The following is a 25,953-nucleotide window of genomic DNA, read 5'->3' as shown; positions in this document are numbered from 1 at the left end:
AATCAGGAGCCCTTCTCACTGTGCAAGGAACCGAGCCTGCAACAGACATGGGGGACTTGTGCTGCCACAGAATAACCAGGATGCAATTTTAGTCAGGCCAGAACAGAAGCAGTTTATTACTACATCTATGAGGGAGAGCACCTCGCAGCAGAGTGACAGACACTGCTGATATGAACTCTGCCCAAATGAGGCAGTTACAGAGTTTATATACCTTTAGGTTATGCAACTCATTCTTCAAACTGTGTCAGATAAGCAGGATATTGTAAATAACAATAGCATTCTTCAGATAAGGAGGCTCTAGCCAGCACACCCTTTAACAAATAATTCACTCCTTCCTTAACTAAACTTGTGAGACCATCACCTGCAAATAGTTCAACTAGCCAGTCCTGCAAAGGTCTACGAGGCGTTAACTATTTTACTGCCACGCTGGGGCGGCCTGACTCCAGCACAGGGACTCAAACCACCCAACAGCAGCGCGAACAGGCTGAGCCAAACTGGATGGGGGAACGTACCTTCAGCACTGACTGCTAAGCACACTGGAGCCCTTGGGCTAGGGACAAGCTGTGCAACTGTTCCTCCCGCCCCACCTGCACGTGTATGCTTATTTATATCGTCAGAGCAGTTAACAGGAAAAATTGAGCTCTCTTAAAAATATTCTACTGCCTGTATCAAGCAGCACTTGTTCGGATTCATTTGCTGGACCGAAAGGATTTCCCTGGCAGAACATTCCCCTAATGGGCTGCCTAGATGACGACCAAGACAGTTATTAACATACTCTTTGTTAAGTGAAGCCTTTTAGTATTTTTCTCTTGCTCCAAGGCAGATTTTCCAGAATAATTTTCCTCAGAAAATAATCTAATTTTTACACTTCTTTTTTCAAGGTTTACCCCAGAAATGACATGTCCCAACAGTGTTCTTGGCTCACAGAGGAAAACCAAGTAAGTAATCTCCTACCTTAGCAAGATCATCCTACATTTGCATTGAGCCAGCACACATTTCTCTTGTTTAATGGAACAGCTCATTACAGCCAAGCTTGCGTCTGTGTACAGGAAAAGTCAGCAGTGCTCACTGTGATGGTCAGATGTTCCCCGGCCCTGAAATCTGCCCAGATAGACCAGGTTCATGTTTCTCTACCCCATGCTGCAAACACAGTTCATCCTGCAAGTGGAAAACCTTCCTGGGAACAAAGGCAAGTTTGGCCTTCACAGTGCTCTCTTCATTGACCCCTGGGTAAGATGAGATTCAGGGCCACAACAACTTAAAAAGGTATCATAGCTCATGTCCCTTCTGTCTTGACTGGGTTAGAGTTGGTGTTTCTTTTCTGTGAATTGCTCTGTTGGGAACAGGCACGGACACACTTCTGCAAGTTTGCTAGTTGACATGTGGGACAGCCTAGGTAGACAATATGCCTTATATCGCACTCACATGCTCTTAAACCATCCCACCTTTTCCATCTGGAACCAAAAAGTCCTCCTGGGCACAGGCTGAAACATTCCCTCACACACTGCCAGCTTGCTCCTTGGTATTTCTTGCATGTAGACCCACCAGGCCAAGCCTAATTAAGCTAATAATACGTAAAAGGCTGAAGCAGAGACAGGCAAAAGTTTGGAAGGAAGCAGCTTGGACAATGCTGGTTTCACTGCAGGAGCTTCACATAATTTGCTGGAAAGAGGCCTACTTTGCCCCGGCACTGCCCCCTCCACCAGCCTTCATCCACCATCTCGATGTGTGTGATTGTGTCGTCAGGATCAAAAGAAATCTCATCATCTCCATCTGCAAAAATTGTTCAGAAAAGATAGTCATGGTGCAAAGATAACCCCAGAGAGAGCTGATTTTACATCCTTCCTCCCCCCCTCGCCCCCCCAAGGAGGAGAATACAGAACAAGCAGTCTGATAACCCTCAGAGTTCATCTCATCCAATCCCCATCAAATAGCAAAGATAAAGCAGATAAGGAGCAAGACTTCAGAGACAAAAGAAGAAGCTTCTGTGTTCCCAAGTCGGGTCTCATTCTGCTTTCCAAGAGGAAGAAATTTAAACCACCAAGTTGAAATCTTTTCACCACTGCCGATGGTGTAAGCCACCACTTCCCTGTCACACCGCTCTAGCCAGCTCCCAGTGCCTCTCCCCACAGCCTGGATGGCAGACCCACCTCCTTGGTAATCATAGAGAGCCACTGCACAGGTTCCAGAGCTCTCCACCTCATAAACATTGTCCGTTTCCCCTGCAGAAGACAGGACAGGCAGATAAGAAAGAGACTGAAAGCAGCCATATAGATCTGGTCAGTGCCACCCTTCACCCAGATGTCAGCCTTGGGGTGAACCACATCCAGACCCTATCAACAGGGAGAGCTGTACCATGGCTAAAAGCAAGGTATGACTTCCCTCCCCTTCTGCAAGGAGAGAGGCAAGGTCCTGATGCTTCATGTTCCTCTCCCAAGAAAAAGGCTGGACATAACTCCAGCCTTTCCACTCCGGTACCACCTCCAGTACCAGTGAAGCTGCAACAGAAACATCAACCACAAAAACATCAACAGCAGCCCATGCAGTTTGCTTATGTGCTTGGAGGAAGACTACCCTGCACTACTCACACCCAGGAGACACCACCAGATCAGGTCTCATGAGCACCAGCCATTTGAGCAACAGGCTGAACTAAGAGGGCACCCCCAGGCCTCAGTGCAGCACTGGCAGTCGCTTGCCAGGAAAGAGCACACCAAGATTCACCATCCCTGGAGGTGTTTAAGAAAAGGGTAGATGAGGTGCTTAGGGACATGGTTTAGGAGTGGTGGTGTTTTTATCAGGGTAGGTTAATGGTTGGACTTGATGATCTTAAAGGTCCCTTCCAACCTCACTGATTCTATGATTCTATGATTCTAAGAGCATCGGTCCAGGTTCAGCTTCTTCAGAGCCCACAGCAGCCCTCTGGTCCTCCTGCCTGAGTCCTGCTCCAGCAGAGATACTTGCTGCCTGGCCCAGCATCCCATGCAGCTGATCTCACACCTTGGAGCCAGGTAAGGGAGTGGGAGACAACCAAGTCTCCATCATCATGGGCTGCTACTCTGACCACAGTAGACTTCAGAATACAAATTCCCTCTAGACTCTGTCCCATACATCCAGTAAGGTGAGCGCACAGATACAAGGTCCTCATGACATGGGCTCTTCCATCAGTACTCACCCAGGTAGGGCTGGCTCTGACTGGGCTCCTCAGGAAGGATGTCCTCATAGTCCTCACCTCCGTCTCCTCCATGGTCGTAGATGGCATCCGGTTTTCCCAAGGGTGCTGGCAGCTCCTCATAGTCAGCACCTCCACTGGTACCGTCACAGTAGTCAGATGGCTCTGGCAGCTCCTCATAGTCTCCACCGACATCCAAACTTTCACTGTAGATGGGCTGATCCTGGCTGGGGATCTTGCACAGCTCTTTGCCCAGGTCTGCTGGCCTTGGTGGCAAAGTGGGTGGTGTTTCCTCATCCTCCCCTTTTGCCCCTTGCTACAAAGCGAGAAAGTGACAGGAAAGTGACCGGCAAAGCATCCACTGCAGGCAGCTCTCCCATGACTGCACAGCACCCAACACAAGGGAGCCTGCTCTGCTGCAGGTGCCTTTAGTGCTACCACGACACCAATGGAGCATCATCCTCTGCCTAAGGGGGAAAAAGCTCAGCCATTAGGTCTGTGCTGAACTGGCACCTGGGATTGCTGTGAAGACCCTCGTGGCTCATGTATTTGAACCTCTCTCACATACTTAGCTACAGCTCACTGTACTGCTACTGCACTGACCCACTCTAAGAGGCCATCTCATGGCATAAGGTGCTGTGCAGCCATGTCCCATCACCATCCCAGTGTTTCCCCCCTCACTCCTTCCAAAGCTTCTCCCACGTTGTGGCTGCACCCCACTCCTTCCTGCAGGGCTGCCCATAAAGCACAGCCCCCTCTCAGGTGCAATCCCCTCTGCTTGCACCCCTTCCTGGCTCCCCCCAGCCCACCGTGGCACCTGTTCTTGTGACACAGCCCTATCTTGGTCAGCGCTCCCAGGCACCTTCGCTGGCACAGTCGCAGGGGCTGCCTCTGCGTGGTCGTTCTCTGTCTGTGGGATTTCCTGCTGGAGAAAAGTCATCAGATCTCCTCAATCCCTCTGAATGACGTCCAGAGCAATCTCCAGTCCCATTCCCAACAGAGCAACTCAGAAAATTTTCCTTCAGCTGAAAACTGTTCCAGCTCAGAGCGCGACTCAGTTTTCCTCCAGCTGAAATCTGTTGCAGCTCCCGTACACCTGCCCTAGGGACGGGGCACTAGCAGGCCTACGGGATCTGCAGAAAGTAGCCTCAAGGAGGGAATGTATCAGGGAAGTGCTTTGTTGGTGAAACCTTATCTCCACATTGAATGCAGAAACAGCACAATGTAGAAGGAGGTCTTGTAAACATGAGGGTTTGGGTGCAATCTCCAGTTGGAAAAACCTGAACACAGACTGCTGGGATGCCGGTACTGGGGAGGTGTGATTGCACTGTGTTTGCCAGGCCCTAGAGGCAAGAAGGAGCCTAGGCCAAAGTACAGGGAGTCACGGCTGGGTGCAGGCATGTCCTAATACGTGTGCCAAAAGGGAAAATCCAGTGACAGCTGGGAAGTTCAATGGCAGTCCCTGGCGGTTGCAGGGAAGCACTTTAGGCAAGAGAATGCTGTAAAGAGATCAGGTAGAAGGACTTGGAGCTGCATGACTCTGAGGAAAAGTCTGCGTCACAAGCCTCGGAGGACACGGCAAGATGGCTATGGCTCACCTTCCGCCGAGCCGCCTGGCACTCCCGAGCCTGCCGCCTCACCCGGTCCTCCTCTGCCTGCCTTCTGCTCTCCTCCTTGGCTGACTTAGCCATGTTTTCAAATCGTGACCGCAGGCTGCTGGTGCCACTGGAAGCTCCTGTGGAGACAACAGGTGATCAAGCTTGCCCAGTGGCTCCCTTCCACCACCTCAAGCATCATCCAGGAGAAACCCAGACCTCTTCCTGTCCCAGAGAAACTTGCAGTTCAGCCACCTTCTCCTGACCCTCAACACAGGTTAAATCCACGTCCCACCACAGCACTAGTGTGCTGCTAAGAGGGACCACGAGGCCCACAGCTTCCCACCAAGCCCAGGGCTGGTACTCAGTTGTCTCACCTGCCTCCAGTGGTCTTGTTTTCTCATACGAGGAGGTGGGAGCTGCCATCTCATTAAAGCCAGCAGCACTCTGCAAGAGGAAGTGAATGAATTGTCCAGCTTGTTAGGCAAGGCCAGTGCTGAGATCCTCTGCTGGGTTTGGCTACTGGTGACTTGCAAGCTTTGTCCCAGCTGCATCTGTCCGCAGGCCTGTGGAGGCTGCTGGCTGCAGCCCGGCTCTCCTGATGCCTCCCTGCACTGTGGGAGCGAGCGCCTGCTGTCCTCCAGCCAAAGGGAAGGGCTGTTCCTTTTGAGAGCAGTGGCACTCGGAGGGCTGAAAAGGCTACATGAAGCCAAGAAGAGGAGGCAGCGCAGTGGCAAGACGACTACTGCATGGGACAGCAAGGTTGGGCATTCCAGGCAGGAGCATTCACTGGTAACATGGCAAAGAGCTGAGTGGATGCCTGGCAGTCTACCACTTTCTGAGGTCCAGGGACCTGATGCATCCATCCCCCGCACTCCCAGTGGTATGAGGCATGGAAGCACTTCCCTATCAGATGCACAGCTGCCTAACCGCGAAACACATGTCCCTTCAGCAGGTCATTGCCTGCAGTATGTGTATATAGTAGCATAGGTTGGAAAACATCAAAGTGAAAACATGTGAACATCTGAGATATCGCTAGCTTTACGAGGTGTGAAGAGATGCCTAAAGTGGTAACAGCATCAATGGGGTGTTTGCAACGAAGAGAAAGTGAGATAGAGAGGGTTAATCTACTTTCGTGAGAAAACTCTTTCATACAAAAGTAAACTGGAGGTAGGATCCAGCTTTCAGACTAATACAGCTACATTTAGGGTTCTACCTGCAGGTGTCACCAATGGGCTGGGTGGCCGAGTTCCTCCTACAGTCAGTGGAGCTCAGAGAGCAGCTCTGCTCTCCATAAACAAAACACACCTGAGCAGGCAAACAGCACTACGGGCTCAGAACCAGGTCTACACAGACCACAGCAGAGACTTGGACATGTTTATATATGAGAATTTAAATTCAGGAGTCTTAGTGTGAGAGCTGAATCCTTTTGAACACTTAGTGTTTAAGACTTCGTGAAAGGTGAGTTAAGATTGCCTGGTGATATATTACGCTCTACTCTGGAACAATCAATTCAGCACTACTCCAGTGCCCCAAACCCAGGCAATCAATAACTTAGATACTTGCCCAAATATCCTTACATTTAATATCTTTGATTATGCTTCAATATTCTCAAAATGCACAAATTCATCTTCCACTTTGAGCTGATCAAGAACTTCTTGTACCCTCTCTGCATCCTGCTCCTCAAATGACCCACAGCACTGACTTTTGCACAAGGGCTCATCTGATTTTTCATGCTTTTTTCTGCCACATACATGATGCCTTGCCCTTTGACAATGCACCTGCATTTGCTGTTGTTAAATCCATGACCATGCTTATTTCTTCCATGGGCAGGATGCCATTCCCACCCTGCTGCTGGCTCAGCCTACACATGCAGGACGGACAGGAACGTGCCCAGTTGTTAGAGGTATGTGTTGGCTCAGGGCCCTGCAGAAGTGTCCTCATCTGCTTCCTCTAGCTCCCGAGTATTGCGATGTTGGTGCTGTACCAGGCGCAACACTGTGCCACTAGCACAGTGCCCAACAACAGAAAAAGTATGGTTCAGGGAAGGTACCTGCGCTTCCTCCTCCAAATGCCCCAAAGCCCCACCACCATCCAGGAATCTCATCTTTTAGGTTATCCCCATCCATGCAGATCATCATCCACTGGCAGGAACTCCTTTCCTGACCAAGCTTGCAGGGTAGCCTGCCAAAGCACAATGTTGATTCGAGTGCCCGAGACAGTCAGCATTTTGACTGTAGGTGAAGCTTTGCCTGGTTTCAGCCCAGACAGAAAACTTGAACCAGCAAACTGGATGACCTGTTCTCATGCAAGTTTGCTCCCAATCCCATCCCTGCTGGGTTTTGTTAAGGGTTGCAGGCAGATGATTACATCCTGGCCTGAGATTTAGCTAACTGACCAGATCATAAGGAACTCCTAGACAGGACAGGAAAACCCACGGGAGGTAACAAATAACAGAGAAGCTGATGAGTTACAGACAGTGCCATGAGGAATGGCCAGATTTCACCAGTAGTTAAGAGGGAGTGATATGGCCAGTCACTCCTATGGGGAGGTCTGCAAGATGACTACTTGAGGGACCAAAGATTCAAGCCAGTTTCTGGGAAGCCTTGTTTATGTGTGGGTGTGACAGCTGCTAACAAACCTTAAGCCTTGAGCAAGAACAGCTAGAGGAATGGAATAGCAGCCACAGTGATACCACCTGCTTGCTGGAGGTAGTCCAAGGCAAGAACCACTCTCTGCTCTCTGCACGATCATCACCTAGCGGTCAGTGCTGGAAGCAAGACGCCAGATGGACCTTTAGCCTGATCCAGCACTTCTCCTGTGTAAGAGACAGTTCCCACGTCTTACAATAGCCAGTGGCCTCTCAGACTCCTCATAAGGCTGCACTATCACAGAATTTCATCTCCAAGGAGCTATCACTGCTCATCCTGACTGTACTGGGACACACAAGGCCTGCAGGAGCGACGGCAAGCAGCCAGCCAGAACACTCCCAGTATCTCAAATGGTACTAGAGATCCAGGAGGGCACAGTCTGATATTCTTAGAAAGTTCTTCACTGGTTCTGCTATTAAATCCCACCCCAAGAGAAAGCGGGTGTATGACTGTTGGGTTTGAAAGTGGAATGAATCAAAAGCAGCTGTGAATGGAAAAAACGTTTTCTTCCTTGCATTATGGTCTCCCCAGGATTCATTCCTCTGCACCCTCTGATATTTACCTGAGCCAGCTCCCTCACCCTTGCAATAGCTGTGCACTGAGTAGTGGGACGTCATCTCCGCCTGGGAAGTTCCTTCTCTTGCAGCAGTGCAAAGAGTAGTGATTAGCAGGAAGCAACTGGAGGCTGCAACATGCAGTCTTACCTTATCTACTCTGTCCTTCTGGACCCCATAACGGCCTCCAAACCCCTTGGCGTAGTCTATATGGAAAAAATGAGGGTGTTTTATATTCTGCGTGCACTTCTGACTTCAGTATGCTGTGACCAGTAAAATGAGTTAGCTTTGCCTGCATCTTATCATATATGGAACTAAATAGAGATAATACATGCAAAATGCTCTGGACAGTAGCTGTTAAAACTAATCCTTCATTCCTTTCAGTGAAGCACACAGGTGTCCAGTGCTGTATGCTGGCAATCTGCTTCCAAGGCACTGGGTGAGAAGCCAGTCATGCCATTCGAGTGCAATGTGACCTTACTTGCTGAAGTTAAACTTCTGGTAGTCAAGCCATTCCTGGAACCTGCTTTGCCTCATTCCCACGTGCTCACCTTTTGAATCAGCTTATGATCAGGAACGTACCTCACAGAGAAAGCACAGCATAGTCTGGGAAGTCTGATTCAGGGACTTTCATTCAATGTCCCCCACTGATCCAAGCATGCACCTAAGCTGGCAGAGTTTACCCTTGTGCTTTGGGAGTTCACAATGTCCCAGCTGCTCCACAGAACGTGGCACATGTTCACTTTTCAGCAGCTGGATCTCTGTCAATTATGACCCACTAGCTCTACGTCTGTATGTGCTCAAAAAAAATTGTGCTGCCAACTCTCTGGCAGCATTGCCCTACCTGTTTGGGATGCATGGGGTTGCACATCCTCCTGATGGTCCCAGCCAAGGGCACTCTTGTCCTGACGATCCCTCTGGACCCCAAACTTCCCACCAAAGCCCACAGAATAGTCTTCAGCCACAGGGATCCAGATCATGGCATGGAAGAGACCAGACAAGGGAGGGAAAGAGAAAAGTGGCAGCACTGTAAGCTCAGGCTGTTCTCAGAGGCACAATAGATTTCCCTGCCCAGGACTCAGAGAAAGACATGGAGCAAGGCCAGATTTCCCCACTGGTGGCTGTAGCAACAGCCCTCCCTTCTCCCTGAGATGCGTCACCTGCTATTAGCACCTGCCTGGGCTTTCCCTGCGCCCTTCCTTTGGTGACGTACTCTGCCCATAGAAATCTGCTGCTCCTCTTCATTTAGCCTGAACTTTTTCCAGCAGTCATGTACCATGCAATGGCTTTTCTCATCTGCCCCATTATTCCCTTGCTGCAAGCAGTGGGCACCCGACAGCTGCCCGCAGCTTTTCCGTCATTCATGCTGCAGGTTGCAAACACCAAGCACGGTGCCCCACAGCCCCAGGGGCATAGTCCCAAGCTCCAGACACCGCCTGCTGCATTGGGATCCCTGAGCTCACCTTTCTGAGAGTCGTGCTTCTCTGCCTGGCTCTTGTAGTCGAATCCCACTGCTGCTTTGTCCACCTTGTCCCTCTCCACACCGTAACGGCCACCAAAGCCCTTGGAGTAATCTGAGGTGGTACATGGAGTGAAACGCTGCCCTCAGCGTTGGGGTGAGGAGGGGATGGGGTAGAGATGGGGAACAGTACTGAGGAGGAACATCAGGGAGGAGGAAAAGCAGCAGGGACAATGGAAAACACTAGAAAAAGCAAGGGGTTTGGAGGGGACAGAGTGGATGGCAGGGAGCACCACGTGGGCCATCGAGGATGAGGGCCCATGGGGTGCACAGGGCAAGAGCAGGTCATGGCAGCAAGAGGGGGCCATGGGCAGCAGGAGACACAACAGGCCAAGAAAGCAAGAAAGAAAAGCAACGTGCCAAGGGCAGCTGGGGAGGCAGCGGAAGTTCATTCACCCAAGGACACAAAGCCAAGGCAAGACGTGGGCACTGCCAGCCTGGGCATCCACCCAGTCACGCATCCTCAGAGTAAGGATTCCAACCTGTGGTCTGACAGCCTCTGAAAAGGTCCGTGAATAAGTATACTGAGCCTTTGAAAGTACAGAAGAAAAGGTAAACTTTTGTTGTACAGCTCACATTTTCTACAATGGAATCTCAGCTTCTATGAGGAAACCACTGACTCTGGATGCTGCAGCAAAGGCTGAAATCCACATTTCTGAAGATATGCCCCAGCTCTCCCACAAGACTGTCTCTGGCATGCTTGACCATTTGGTGACAAAGGCACAGCATACCTTCCTTACACCTCCCCATTTTCCACCTTCTAAATTAGTAATGTATTAACTACCTCAGCTGTGTTCAGTTATTCTCTAACGATTACCTTGTTATTATTGGCTGATGTACTAAGAAATTTCTGCCTCTCTCCTAGCTGCAGGCTGTAAAGAGACACTTTCCCTTCAGAGCCCGGGTCTGCCAGCTGTTTCCAAATCCTGCTCTTCAGGAGTAAACCAGTTAGCGCTCTCTGTTCCCTGACCCTGTTCTTACAGGTTTGCATTTCACAGGAATGAGTTGGGGCTTCTCCAGCAAATTCAGCCTTATCAACCCATGAAGACTGTGATCTAGAGAAATATGCATTAAAACATTCTGTATTCAAGAATGGCTCTCTGTTTCATAGAAGCTCAGTCACTTAAGGATGAATCGCTAAGTCCTAGAAATTTCTTAAACTTCTCTCTATTAAACTATTATTTACCCTTTAGGTCGTTATGAAATGGACCTTTTAGGATGCTGTTTCCAGCAAATATAGATTTTATGACTGTTACCTTGATGCTGGAGTTTCCAGTATGGACACATTTTTATGAAAAACAATCTGAACACTTTACCCTATATATAACATTTTCATTTTGTCCTGAGTGATTTCTGTAGTTTTACACAGAAATTAATTTCTGTGTCTACAATTTCTGATACAGTAATATGTTAATGTTGCACAACTGCATGTGATTTTAACTGCACAACTGCATGTGAATTTAAGATCAACCAAGAATGCCTCAAAAACATCTTCCTCCTTTTATGTTTTCCTCTGAAATGAACATGATTCAGATCTTATTTTCTTGGTAATGCAGTATTCCTCACATTTACCTGAAACAGTAGCATACCTTGCCCTCTCATCTTCTCTTCATCGCAGAATATTTAAAATATCTTTAGTTTCAGTTCTTGCAATGTTCTTAATGAATATAGCTGCTTGTATGTACATGTGAAAGTTCTGTTGAGTCACCTCCAGAATTCTGCAATTCCAAGTTTGGGTGCTGTATAGGCTTTTGTTTCCATACCCATTGTTGTGCCTTTTCTTATATGCAGCTTTTTCAGAAATCACTTCTCCCATCCCACCATGCCTGGTTTCCCTCTGGAGCAGTTGCTCAGAAGGACTCTCAGAGGAAAGGGAGCATCAGCCATACATTGGGGATGCATGTGGGATTTACCTTCTCTGCTCAGCCATGACATGGTTTCCGTCAAAGCAAAAGGTAGAGACAAGCGGTATGTACAAGAGAAGGGTGGTGACAGGACAGCAAGGAAAGGGGCTGCAAGGGTGACTGACTGGGAACAGGAATCTGAAACAAGTGACAGGAGGGGGATAACAAAGACGACTGTGCCACAGGAGACAGCACAGGATATTGGGAGCAGAAGAGAAGCTGGGCAAAGTGTTAAGGGGCCACACGTGCCCACAGACTTGCCTTTCTGGGACGAGTGCTTCTCCACTTCACCCTTGTATTCAAAGCCCAGTGCCGACTGGAACAAGAAGGGGAGGAATGTCAGCCATCCTGAGGGCCAAGCTGGGTGACACCCGCCCTTCTCCAGGGGCCAGGCCGGGACCCTGCTCCCTGTCTTGTGCTGCAACAGGCCCCCACCTGGCCACCCCTCGGCTGGTATGGGCCTCCTCAGCCTCTCACGCTACCCCTCCTGTCCATGTGGCAGCGTGCTCAGCAATGGGCTCTCGCAAGAGCCCATGCACTCCAGGCAAGAGGGCCACAATCTTGATCACACACCCTGCCAGCAGCCAAGGCGGCTGGGCAGCATCTGACACCAGGATGGGCATGGGGGGACAGCACCCTTCTGTCCACATCCAGCCCTGCCACGGCCAGGCACTGCACATGGCACAGATTGGGGGTTTGGAGACGCAGAACATCACAGCCCCCAAGACAAACACAGTGCTGCCCGGACAGGACAGTGCAAGCACGGTAATGCACACCAAAGAGTTAATCTTCATAAGCGCTCTGCAATTTGTCATCACCATCACCAGTGGCGACCTGGTGCATGGCATGCCTAGTCCTGCGCCCACTAGCACTTGGAAAAGAGCAGCCACAATCCTAAATGTAGCACAGTGTTTTAGGGGCAGCACTGAGCACAGGCCGCAAGTACATATTTCAGCCGCCCCATCCAACACACCTTGTCAGCTCGGTCCTGCTGGACTCCATATTTCCCACCAAAGCCCCGAGCAGCATCTGTCTGCGAGGAGTGCTTCCCAACATCAGCAACGTATTCGTGGCCCACTGCGCACTGAGAAGAGAGACAGCACGACATGAGCATCCACGGTCAGACTGGTAGGGTGGACAGACACAGGCACCACACAGTTGCTCTGCCCCGCTGCCGAGATGCTTGTGGCCATGAGGTGACAGGTCCAAACCAACCGCGCTGCTGCTGGTGATGCCTTCCACACAGCCTTTGCCAGTACTGGCCCTGCTCTGAGACCTGCCATGCAGCATCAAGGGCAGCCATCCCATACAACCAGCCCCACCGCCAGCTCATCATGCAAACCGTGGGATGCAGAATACCTGCTGCTCTCAAATGCCAGCAGAGTGGTGGATAGTCACATGGGGAAACTGAGGAGAGAAGCGTGGTTAGGCATGCACAACTGAAAACCCACAGGCAGCAGGTCTGGCACCTGCTCCCTATTTTCTGTGTCTGAGAGTAAGGGTCAGCAGATCTGGCTGAGATCAGCCTTTTACGCCTACCGCAGGCCAAGCCAGGGTCCCGCTGCTCCCTGCTGGAGGTGGTGTGGCCAGGAATTGCACGCACTCCTCAGGAGAAGGGCAAAGGCTTGCAACATCCTGGTAGGGCTGGATGAGGGCCGAGGAGCTGCTCAACAAAAACACCCTTACTCTGCTCCAGCAGAAGTGTCTGAGCATGTCTGCTCCATTTGGGCCTCCTGGAAATGCCTGTTTCTCACCCTGCCATCCTGGTATCATGCGCACCCACAGTGACCCCATATATTGAATACTACTGCAACCTTATAATGTCACTTATGATAAAAAAAAGAAATATTAAATGCTGAAAGGTACAGGAAGCAGATTGATTATGATTATCAGAAAACAGATTTGATGTGAGAACACAGAATATGAACAAGGGCTTCATCCTGGGGAGATATGACAGACATCCGTAATGCAGACTATGAGGAGGGAATTATTATTCATTAGTTCTTCAAGGACAAGCAGGGAGGCATCTAATTTAATTGTTATGCAGCAGGTTTGAGACAAGTCACAGAAAGTCCTTCTTCGCGGCTAAGGGGAGTGTTGCGAGGAAGTCGTAGAGACAAATCATACAAATTGATTCAAACAGATCCTGGAGACAGATTATGGGCTAGCTGGACATGTGAATCTGGGCAGCCATACCAGTTTGCCATTCTCTCCCTTCAGGGTCAGGCCAGGGAACAGGAATGCCCTTCACTTTATGAGAAAAAGACTTCCAATGGGGCTCAAGGAAACCCTCTACAATGGTTACCTTATCCATTCGGTCACGCTCTGTTCCAAATTTTCCCCCATAGCCATAGGAGGCTTTGGGGCCAGTCTCCAGCTCCTTCTTCTTGATGACCTCGTGTTCCTCTGACACCTTGTTCCTCAGCTGATGGATGCTGGTGAGACAGAGAGTCAGGGCAAGTCACTTTGTGCTCGCGCAGACCCGTGCAGCCAGCTGGAGCGTCCCTGTGCTACTAGCCAGAGCTCAGCACAGAGCAGGACGTAAACCCACCGCCAGATGCCACCTGTGCCCACCCCGGGCCCCTCCGCGCGGCAGCCGCACACGTGCAGTGACTGCCCCGTGGCAGGAGATGGCGCTACGACTGACCCGCAGCGGTGGGCTCAGCAGGTGCATCCGGTGCCCACCCTGCAGCCCCCCTGCGGGCTACGCCCCGTCCTCAGCGGGAGCCCCCGCGCCCCTTTGCGTGCTGCGCGAGCCGCGCCGCGCCGGGCAGTGCCGGGACGTCCCGAGGGAGCTGCTGGAGATGGTCAGCTTTGGGCAGGGAAGGAGCAGGACGCCTTTGCCACAGGGACAGCCGCTGCCTGGACGTACTCGGAAGCCGACGGCTGGCAGCAGCGCGGGCGGCCGGTGAGCTCTCCCTCTGGTGCAAGAACCGGCGCCTCAAGCGAGGAGCCGGGACGCGGCCGGCGGAGCCCGGGCAGGCGGGCTGCGGCGCCGGTGCGGCGGTAGCGCGGCCCCGAGGCCGTCCTCGCCCGGGGCGAGGTGTCCCCTCCCCCGCCCCCCCCGCTGCCTCCCGGGGCCGGAGCCGTACCCAGGCAAGCGGCCGCAGAAGCGGGGCGCGGCGGGAGGAGCCCGACGGCAGCCGCGGGGAACGCTCCCTGCTCCCCCGCGCCCCGGCGGGCGGCGCGGACCGGACCCCCGATGCCGCCCCGTCGTGGCCGCGGCCCCGCTTCGCAGGAGCCCGAGTCCGGCTGGTTTCGGCCGGCGCTGCCGCTGTCCCCCGCTGGGCGTCGGGGCGCCCGCCCGCCGCTCCCCGCACCCCACTCACTCGATGTGCTCGGCGCGTCCGGAGCCCTCGATGGTTTTGGCCCCCCAGCGCTGCTCCTTCTCCGAGATGTCGTTCTGCAGAGCGAACCGCAGCCGTCAGCGGCCGGCGGGGCCCGCCCGCCCCGGGGAAACGGGGCTCGGACCCCCCGGTCCCCCCCAGCGCCGCCCCCGCCCTCCCGCCGGACGGCACCCGGTGCAGCTCCGCCGGGCCGGGCCGGGCCGGGCGCTCGGGCCGGGCCCCGAGAGAGCTCCGAGCGCGCCCCGAGCGCCCGGGCGGGGACGGGCAGGGGGCGGCGGGGGACAGGGCGCGGGGCTGCGGGGAGCTCGGTCTCTTGTCCTTGGGAGGAGCGAGGAACAAAAATGCTGCGGAAATTGTGTCGGAAAATACTGGAAGAACTCTGAAGTGAACATTGGCTTTCTCATGACAGCACCCGCTTGCTTTTTGGAAGGCCCGAACATGTATTTGATAAATTGAAACATCAATAAGCTCTTTCCTAATACAAAGTAAAGCTAAAAATACATATATACAAAACAGAATTAAAAAATTAATACGAATTCTTATTCTGTTCAGACTTAAATACTTCCACAAATAGAAGAAATTGAGTAAAACCAAATAATTTTGACAGCATAGATTTCTTTTTTAACATTAATAATTTGGAACTTTGAGGAGGGAACTTGCTTTTCTGTCCCAAAGTAGAATTTCTTACTGGAAATAACTACGCAAGACTGAACCTCAAGAACACAGGACTCGTGTAACAGAAGAGACTGTCCATCAAGAAACTATCCTGGAAAGAAAACCAAAGTCTCAGTACACCTCAGAGAGATCCATGGCTGTAAATCATGGCTGGCACTCCTCGGCACCAGGAGCAGGAATTTTGCTGTGCTATGTGCTCCGAAGAGGTTTAGAAAAAGAGTGTGAAGAATGAGATGTCAATGTCTTGGGACAGTAAGGGACTGTTTAGGTTAACCTAATACAGGAGACAAAGCAGTGCAGAAAAATCTTGTGATGTTAAATCAGTGGGTGATAAAATGGTAAATGAAAGTTAGTGTTAATAAGCACAGAAGTAAAGCACATGGGAAAAAAAAATCCTAATTATATCTGCACAATGATGGTTCAAAAATATTTACTATTCAGGGAGGGATATGAAATATGGAATTATGTGCAGTTATGTAGAAGAGTAGCAAATACAGAAATGGCCAAAAAGCCAAAGTGTAAGAGAGAGGAATAGAGAATCAAACAGAAAATGAAAATCATGACAGTGTATGAATGCATGGGGTTCCCACAGGCTGAGCCCTTCTGTTCTCTCATCATCTCACCCAGAGAATTGGACTAGATAGAAAACAAGGCTATTTAGAGGCATGAAGCTGCATCTGCACAAAGTGACCATAAATAGAGTAGGATTCTTCCCTCTGGAAAAAAGACAAATGGGTGCAATACTGGAATGCTGTACAATTCCAAACAGTGTGGGAAAGAAAATGTAAAGCTTTGCTATTTCTTGTAACATCAGTTGTGGGAGGTCTCAGTGAAGTTACCAGGGAGCAAGTTTGAAAGAAACTAAATATTCTATACTAAATGATATTATTTGTAGTCCAATAGTAGTGGGGTACACTGATGCACGAAGTTGTGCAGACTAAACATAGATATGGTTCAGAAATGGCTTAGACAGACAACGTGACAGTACCTGCAGGGGGTTGGTGTGACTTGGCTGACCCTGCGCAGCCAGCGGTGCTGCATGCCATGCGCACCCCGAGCCCCAGCCCAGCTACCAGCACGTGCCTCGGGACGGTGAACCCTTCACACCACCACCACCAATATTATGGATTACCACACCAGACACTCACCACGAAATCGGGGTCAGTGTCCCAGTCGTCTCCCAGAGCCTCAACCTTCACTGACACGTCGTGTCCCACAACTGCTTTCCACATCTGCACAAGGAGGACATGGTGTCACCCAGCGCTTGGCATGTGGGCACTGCTGGCTCACAGCCACGGGAATGTCAGACCGCAGCAGACATGGCATAACTCGGGCTGGAAGGGACCCTTGCAGGCCGTCTGCCCTGCTGATCCCTCTGTCCCTCATACAGCATGGGGCACCCCAAAATAGCTACTCTTGAGCCCCAACACCTCCTTCAATAAAACACATGGGGATTTTAAGTGTAAACCGCACTCTTCATGCACTCTGACTCCACAGTTCAAATGCACACCTTATTTTCATGTAAATTAGTGCTAGCATCCAACTACCAGATTCTGCTTTTCCAACATACGCTAATTTTCTGTGTTGTGGGAGACTGCCGCTTTAACCTGCCTTCTGCTCACAGTCACAGCACACCGCCAGAGGCCGTGGTTTGCTCCGCCACCAAGACAGTGCTTATTTACCCCAGGTTGGACTCCTCAAGTCTCTTGTCGGTTTTCCAACCTCTTAATCACCACCTAGCGTGCTAGAGAAGGTTTGGGAAAAGCTGTATGCTGGTCTGACAGTGCCGGTACAGTAAGCTGTGTGGTGATTATGTCTGTTGTATGGTAAAATCAGGAAATGGGGCTAAAATAATGACATGTGCAGGGCTGAAAAGGCTGCAGCTGCGGTGGTACGGCTTGTGCAGGCTGTTCGAAGAGGCCTGGAGGAAGTGGTAGGCTGAGGAAGAGGAAGTTAAATAAAAGTAATGTGAAATCTCAAACTCCTGTATTTCATTTTCAAGGCGACCGTGAAAAAAAGATGATGAAAAAGCCCCTCCCAAACAACACGGTTTCCACAAACTGAGAGACAGAAGAAAGATTACATGGCTTGCTGGCCCCTACACAACAGAGCAATCGTTCTCAGCAGAACTCTCACGTCCCACCACCTATTACTGCCTGTGGCGCTGAGGACCCCCAAATTGTTCTTACTGTCACCCAAAGCAGCATTTCACTGGGGCACAAAGACTGAACAGAATGTGTAGCAAACACTGGACTGCTGAGCTCTTTCACACCACTGCAAACATCACATAAACCTGTGAAAAAACCAACAGGAGGGACGAGAACTGCTTTGTAATGGACCCTAATTTAACAGCACACTTTTATTATCTGCTTCTCAACAGCACTGGCTCCTCCATCCCACACCATGGAGTATCGTACAAACTGGCCCCAAGTGCCCAGGACAGTTGTTTTCTGTGCATGCAAATTTTTTATGCTGAACAAGTAATTAATTGTACAACAGGAAAAGACGTTACGCGAATAACCTCCCAGTTCAGCAGAGAGCACTGTTCAGTTCAGTGTAAAGCTGCGCTCGGCAATTATCCAGTAAGACCAAGGAGCAAAGACAACAGCAACTAAACGAGCACAGCAGGGATGAGGCTTTCTTTTGTTAAACAAAAGCCAGACAGTTAGCCAAGGGAGAGGTGCAGGCCCAGGGCAGATCCACTGTGAGGGTCTGGCTTTAGGCCTTTCCCTGGTCGCCTCTGGGGGAAAAAAAAAAGAAAAAAAAAAGAAAAAAAAAAGTTTGACATACTGCAGAACACAGCACACAGCGGGTCTGCAACTACTCTGCTGTGCTTGTGTGCACTGACTGTAATCTTACGAAAAAGTGAATACAGCTAATTGCAAATAGAAGCAGGGGAAGCAGGAAGGCTCATGTGGACAATATCGCACAACCTAACAATGCCTTTCATCTCCTTTTCCCCTCCCTCATTTATTAGCATCCAAAGGTTTTTAAAGTTTGTGGCTCATTTTGTTAATGATAAAACAGCAGCAGTAGCCAGCTAGCACCGGCTGTTCAACAGGGCGGCTGGTTTGAGTCGCTAGCTTAAGTGCAAGTGGTTCAGGGGTTTAAATCCTGCTGTAAATGGTTGTTGACCACCTACTCTCCAAAGCCACCCACCATGCATCTTGGGAACCATGACAAACCACAGACTGTAATCACACCAGAAAGCTCCAGACACACTTTATAATGAGGAATATCAGCCAGAGTAGCATTGTCCCATTTTTCCCCTTGAAAGCATCCACTACAGCACAAATATAGGGCTACTACACATAGCACGGTTGTGCCGGCTGATTTGGAAACACGGTTCTTTTAAGCCCCAAACACAAAAGCAATGACGGCGACCAGTGGAACAGACTGAGAAGTAAATGCTGAGCGCCATCAGCTCACACACACTGGGTCAGGAAGAAGTTCTCTTTGCCCACCAAACCCCTAAACTTTGTTGTTGTTTCTCACTTTTCACTCCCAAAACCCACTCAGCTTTCTTACCTTAGAAGGCTCACCAGCTCCTGCTGGCAAACTTGCTGCTTTTTGCTCGGGCACCTGTTGCGGGCAACAGCTTTTGGACTGCTGCGTGCTCTGAGCTCTGAGTTCCTGTTTTAACTTGAGCGATCTTCACTTCCTGTGTCCCAGCCCCCAGCTCTGCTCAAGTCATGAGTACCAAAACCTGCCCTGGTTCCCTTGCATGCTGCCGGTGCCCTGGGACGCCGACAAGGTATGTACCCTGGATACAAATTGCTGACTCCATGAGTAGCACTTGATGGGGCACAGTCACATTTCTTAGTGTGCAAACCAGATGGTGATCTCCATTTTCATCTCCAAAAAAAATCATTCTGCCATAAAAGTACAAAAAAATTAAAAGGCTGAAGCCCCTGGTCTTGACAACTACAATGAGAGCCAAAGAAAGCAAGCTACTGCTTACAGAACCTGTTACGAAATTTGACTCAGTACTTTACAGCACAGTTAAAAATATATATAAACACACAGACATATACACACATATATACACATACAAACATGAAAGCTCTTCCAGGACCAAAAAAAAAAAAAGTAAATAGCTTGAACCAGGACGATGGAAATCATGTAGTTAAAGAATCCTAAGCACTTACAGATCAAACTCTTTGGTACGTTGCTTAGAGGTGGGAAGTGCACAATTTTGAAATGAGTAGCGTGAATCACAATGGTTTGACACTAGATAAACATCTCAAACCAAAATAACTTTCTGAACAAGTGAAGCAAGGGAAGCTCCTAGAGTAGTCATTTCTATTTGACACAATGGCAAGATATACGGGGCTTAGAATAGAGTAGAATAGTTCAGTTGGAAGGGACATAGAATGATCATCTAGTCCAACTCCCTGGCCAATTCAGCCTGGCTGGGCGATCAATAGTAGACACCCACTATGACACCTGCTTTGTTTTCCACCCTCCTCATCCTCACCCAGAGGCTCTCAACCACATCAGCCCGAACTGTAAGGGCTGTACAGTCAAACCTCTCCCTTACATATAGTGCGACTCCTCCACTTCACCTGCCTTTGCCTAAGCCCTCCTGTAGCCCTCCATCCCAGCACTCTCGTCGTGGGACTCATTCCACCAAGTCTCACTAATACCAATGATACCATAGCTCTGGGAACTGACCAACACTTCCAGTTCATCCTGTTTGTTTCTCATACTGTGGTGCACATCTTTCATTAGGTCAAACCACAAAGCTGTTAGGTCAGGCTACGATTATCAGATCAGGAGTTCCTTCTGAGGTTTTATTTGTGAATTTAATCTGAGCTGTAACTGTTCTATCTGAAGGTATAAAATATTTAAATGTCTCTGAACCAGCAGAAGCTTGTCTTATTTCAGTTCAGGAAAACTTGTATCGTGGGCTTTAAGGAAACATACTTTGCTTATAATTTTTGCTCCTATTAAATACAGTGGAAACATTATCTGTGGTCTTAAAACACCCCATTACTAGCTTTTGCTCTAATGGTGGTGGTGGATTGTGGTAGCGGATACGAACAAAGGTACCTGTCTTTGGCTACAGAAAGTTGGAAGAGGACAGTATATTTTAACTAGGCTCATCTGAGTTAGTAGCATGCTTCCAGCTTGCTGTTGCCAACTCCTCTGTCTTTCGCTGGGGCTACACAACTCTAACAGGGTACAGTATACAGTCAAATGCACCTAAATGCGAAGAGAAGTAAATGCAAGCAGGTCTTGTTTTATTGGAATTGCTTTCAATATTAAAGTGCTATTTCCTTATTTGGTCATTGCAGCAAAAGCTGAAAAAGGCTGAGAGAGAAGCAAGATAGGGGAAAAAAGTCATCACCATAGGCATTCAAAATATATGATTGTCCTGGTTTGATGTAAAACAGAACCAATTTTGTTCAGTAACTTCGCTTCTTAGCTGGGCCTCTTCTAACTACTGAAATTAACTGCATATTGTGGAGACAGTGTTCACTCTCTCAGAGAGGTCAGACCAATTGTTTACAGCTGATGCCCAGGCGTGGTATGCAGAGAGGCTCCTGCTTAAACTTATTGCTATAACCCCCAAGGCCAACCAACTTTGTTATTTGCCCCGCTGGAGGGTCGGAAGCGGAAGAGCATAGTGGGGTCCCACCTGCGGGGAGGAGAGGACAGGTGACCCAAAACTCACCAACAGGGTATTCCAACCCATCTGCCTCGTGCTCAGTATAAAAGCTGAAGGATCAAAGGGTCAGCGCTCTTCCTTCAATGGCCGACGTCTGAGGAGGACTCTGTTCGTCTGCCTGTGATCCCCATCCTGAACGCAGATCCGGAATCCAGTTCCCGTCCATCACTGAGTCCAGCCTGAGATTGCCCCAGTGTCAGCCAGTGTTGTGACTGTCATCGCAGGAGCTTGATATGGTTTTGTATATTTTTCATTATTTCTTTTTATTTTATTATTAATATTTCATTAAAGTAGTTTAGTTCCTTCTAAACTCATAAGTCTCTTTTTCCTCCTCTGCCTCTCTCTTTGAAGAGGGGTAGAGGGGAGCATCTGTTGGTCCCGTCTGGGGTCCCTCAGGTCCCCAGTAGTGGATTTTGGCCTAAACCACGACAATGATGAAACAGAGCTTCTGCAATCAACGTACAAGGAAGTGTATACAAAACTGACCTACAGTCCCACGGCGGTCCTGTAAAAGGTACGATACAGCAGCACCATACCCTCAAGAGATCTCTGACATTTACATGACAACATTACACAAATTCTGTCTGAAAAATAATCTTTATTATACATACAGGAGCACATCCCCCAGGAAGCTATAGTCAAAGTATTTGGTCACTGAATTTTATACAGTTGAGGAAGTCCACACAGATCATCAAGGGCAGTGCACAAATGGATATATAGTGCCTATGTTCTGGACCTGCCAGACACCTAGTTATTTTAGCTACCATGATAAAACCAATCCATGCTCAAACAGGCTTTGTTCACTGCTAGAGAATCTTAGTTTACCAGCAATATCAAAAGAACTACCTCTTTCCCATGGGAAAAACGTGACTATTAATACTCTAGCAAGAGGTAAATACAATCCTTCTGGCAAGTACTCTGACCAGAACAACCACTTGGTCTCCGACAGGGAACTCGACTGGAACTATCTTCTTTCATTCAGCATCCTCCCTTTGGAAGACAGCAGTCTCACTTCCAGGACGCATTCAGGAGTTCTTTAGAAAACACGGCTTTCCATATATCCTGTAAGATCAAGTCCGTTTCCATCAGTTTGCTTTAGATTCAAACAAGTCCAATGGCCAGCACTAGCTTTCTACAACAGGCTTTTCCTAAAGCAGAGATGCCAGAAGGTTTCAGAACTCTACTCCCTTCCTCAGCGTACGGGGGACAGTTTATTTCTCGAGCTTCTGCCTTTGATTTGGGCCCACACACCACATTATGGAACTCTTCAGCACAGCCTCTACAGGTTTGATCTTGTGACAAGGGTTCAGTGGACGAGAATGCAGGAGCATGGCTGCTCTCATTTTAAGAGGTATGCAAGCACCTTCCACCATGAGAGGTGCACAGATGCTATAAGCAGCAAGGTTATTAACTTAGAGTTAAAGTTTCTTGTTTCCTATTCCTTTTCAATAACTAAATTACTGACATTATTTTACAGGTTGTCAGAGCAGAGATATGACCATTTTTAAAGGGAATGCTCAGCAGGTCCAGATATACTAATCTTGGCCTTTCTTCAACAGGAGATGCAACAGAGCAGGAAACACGATTTTGAAATTCAATTCACATTCCTTAAAGTGTCCACAATTTCCTTAGGATATGCATTTCAAACAGCACTGAGCCACAGAGCAAATCTAACGGATAGAAGAAAGGGACGAAGCTTCTCTTTCTTATATCTAGCTACAGGGTTTCCCCAACCCAATTCCCTGATTCAGTTTAAGAGGGGGAAGATCCTGCAGTTCCTGGAAGTGTTGAAGTACTGCAGCAACTCAAGAAATTTTTTCTTATTCCTACCACAGCACAATACTATATAAAATGAGTGGTGCTTCCTCCAGGTACAGGAACAGATGCTGTCCTTGAGGCTGGTAGCATGAGGACCGTGGCTCAGAAAATGCACCACTCATTTAAAAACACCAAAGGGATGTCATGTCCAGGCAACAGATCCCACGCACTGGCCCTGGCTGCTGCATGCTTAGACAGCAAACCACCTAGGTGCAAGTTTCTGGGTGCAGCTGCTCCTTAAGGGCTGATTTGGAAAAAGAAGGAAGCTGGGTGAAGCGCTACCCTGTTGATAGGGACTGCAGGCCCAGGGATTTACACAGAGGGCTGTGGCTCAAGAAAAGGCTGTTATTCCTGTTCACAGGTGGCCTGTAAAGCACAGGAAGAGCAGGACGTGGAGAGCAAGCAGATAGATGGCCACTAGCAGAGGCAAGCGGGTCCGGGAACGGAAGAGAGAGTGTAATAGGCGTCGCAGTCCAAGGATATTCCGAGTCTGGAAAAGTAAAAGAGAGACCAGTGAGTACCAAGAAGGGATATGTCCCCATCCCCCTTCACCCAGAGCTCTCCAGATCATGAGGTTAAGTTTAAGCTAACGAGCATCAATCTTCCCAAACCCGTTCCACTGCCAGATTCAACATCTAGAGCCAACCCTCAGTGAAATATTCTGCTTCCCCTCCTCTCTGCAGGTTTGTCATGAACCAGCTCTCCCCAATTCTGCTTGAGAAAGGGCAACAGAATGCAGAACATCTCCCTCTTAACATTTGGTCCCTACGAATTTCCAGACCCTCCAAGTGAAATATAAACAAATGGATCAATGGTACTTTTCTGTTAGAGCCTCAAGCTACCAGGAATCCTTATTCACTCTCTGGCATAAAAGAAAGTTACTATCGATTTATTGCGCTCTTTCACCTTGCAGCTGAAAGGACTTCTGAGGCTGTTGAACAAGCTGCTGTAGAGTGACCTTATTCTACAGAGGCTCTTCCAGGAGTCCTCAGGCAATGTAACACCTACTAGAAAAGTTCCAATAGGAAGAAAAAACTGTCTATTCTGGTAACAAACCCCAAGCGTGAGCACAGAGTACCATCCAGTTATGGCTCTTGCCATACTTCTGCTGACACTGCTCTTTGAGAGCACCACCCCAAAGTCTTGAAGAGACCAGAGGGCAAACTCTTCAGCAGGGCTTCATGCTTAGCCAAACAGGACAGGTGACCACCAGGCTGTCATTCAGGACAGTGAAGAAGCAGCTCTCCACTTCGGTCCCAAGCCTGACTGACGCAGGTTTGAAAGATGATGAGTAAAGAAAAATTGAGATGGTTGCTAAACAAAAGGGTACACTTTCCAGACGTTGCAGATGCCAGGGCCAGGAACACATACACTTCTTATGCATGAGACAGCACATTGTTTGCACAGACTTTGCTTATTTGCTCACCAATGAGACCTTGAATATTCTGCAAGGAACCTGGGGCCACGTCTTAGGCACAAACAATGCTGGCCTACATTTTAGTGACCTCTGAAATTTAGTGTGCTTGGGCAGACTGTAGCACAGCCACGATCAGAACAATATGTGGCTTCTGGCATGGAAAACAGAGCAAGACAAGAGCAGAAACCTACAGAAACCTGAAGAGATTTAAATATGCCTAAAGAAGAATTTAGCTGCTATAGGTTCACAGGTTTTTTTTCTTGCATCAGCCAGGACTCAACATCATTGACAGCTGTGAATGTAAATTCTTACTTTGGTGAAATTATTATCCACGGAGTCAATCAGCAAGGAATGCTCATGACCTGGAGTCACATCAATGCTAGCACTTAAGGAAGATGCCCACTCACTTGACTGCAACCTGCCACAAAAAACATAAAATTAAGTTCAGTTATGATGCCCCAAACCCAACACCATAGACAAGCTTAGGAAAGGACGTATTTCTGCAAAGAAGCTATGGCCTCACTTGACAAGAACTGGTTTCATTTGTACAACCGTAGTGCCTCCTGAGCTCAAGCTGAGCAGAAGGACTGGGTGATCCAACTAGCAGTAGTCCTCCCTTCCTCCACCAGGAGGCTGGTGAAACCGTAACAGGTTCTCTATACAAGTTACACTTGCCCAGTGCCAGCCACCTCCTGTGCCCATAGTCATAACCATAGTCAGAGAGAAAAGTAAAACTTCCATACTGCATGATGTGCAGATTACCATTCCTCTCCAGTAGAGAGAAAAATTCAGCTGCTGGCAGTGGAGTCCTTTCTTGCCTAATTTATATCCTGTCACTTCAAAACTCATTATTTTTTTTGTGCTGGTTTTTTTTTTTTTTTTTTTCCTTTTGTCTTTCAGGATTTCAAACTCTCTAACCTAACTGAGGTCTCTGTGCTAATGGGGGCTTTCAAGTGAAATTCATAGTGTGTAACCTGAAAGAAGCCAGGGCAGATGATTTAACTGTATATTTTAAATTCTGTGAAGTTATTTTGGAACCCAGCTTTGGTCCCAATAGTGCTGGTTCCTCCGAACTATTTTCTAGTGACAGATATTCAAGATTGATAAGATACTATTAAAGGCTGAAACGCGGAAGCAGTACTGTCAGATCTTCGGGCTAGCATTAGTTAGTGAAGTGCAATCAGTTGTAGGAAGCTTTCATAGACTTTAATGCTACAGAAGGGACTACAGTTGTCTGAGTTGTATAGCTATTACCAGGGAACTTCATCCAGAATCCTTCCAGACAGACCATTATTTTTTGGCTGAATCAGTATGTGTGTCAGAAGAAGAGACTCCAATAGTAAGGTTTGTTTTAACTACCAGGAAATTCACAGCACAAGTGCCTAGAATCAAATTATGTGATAAACCCCACTTTTACATTCAATGAGGAGAAACGGGCATTTCTAACATGCGACCCACTACATCCTAATCCTAACATCTAGACTAGGTCAGCATCCTTTTCTCTGCTGACTATAAGGGCATTTATCAAGTAACCTGAGAGACACAGTGTATTGGGTATAAATGGCAAGGTTTTGGTAACAAGGAGTTGCAAGGGAGAACTGTGTGGCAGGAGGCCATGAGGTGCTGTACACCA

At 48.8% G+C, this 25,953-nt stretch overlaps 2 protein-coding genes across 2 annotated transcripts in view; both read right to left on the bottom strand.

Annotated features, from left to right (window-relative positions):
- LOC309685896 (hematopoietic lineage cell-specific protein-like) lies at positions 1–16,646 on the bottom strand (the record flags this gene model as incomplete). The annotated part of the gene is made up of 14 exons (XM_082498374.1): positions 1–1,773; positions 2,151–2,222; positions 3,173–3,485; positions 3,987–4,094; positions 4,768–4,904; positions 5,142–5,211; positions 8,120–8,175; positions 8,814–8,924; positions 9,433–9,543; positions 11,654–11,708; positions 12,366–12,476; positions 13,698–13,827; positions 14,722–14,795; positions 16,563–16,646. The coding sequence occupies 14 exons, from the start codon at positions 16,644–16,646 to the stop codon at positions 1,637–1,639; spliced, it is 1,569 nt and encodes a 522-aa protein (XP_082354500.1). The 3' UTR covers positions 1–1,636.
- A 5,030-nt stretch (positions 16,647–21,676) lies between these two features.
- The window catches only part of GOLGB1 (golgin B1), a 62,317-nt gene continuing 58,040 nt past the window's right edge, over positions 21,677–25,953 (bottom strand). The window contains exons 22-23 of the mRNA XM_082498385.1: positions 24,633–24,738; positions 21,677–23,393 (exon numbers count right to left, since the gene is read on the bottom strand). Coding sequence (XP_082354511.1) covers positions 23,259–23,393; positions 24,633–24,738 — 241 coding nt within the window. The 3' untranslated portion in view covers positions 21,677–23,258. The remainder of the gene's footprint in view (positions 23,394–24,632; positions 24,739–25,953) is intronic.

The sequence above is a fragment of the Vanellus vanellus genome, assembly GCF_965231255.1.
Source record: "Vanellus vanellus genome assembly, chromosome: 1".
Taxonomy (NCBI): domain Eukaryota; kingdom Metazoa; phylum Chordata; class Aves; order Charadriiformes; family Charadriidae; genus Vanellus; species Vanellus vanellus.
Note: the sequence above shows the minus strand (reverse complement) of the source record. Positions and strands in the feature narration are given on the sequence as shown.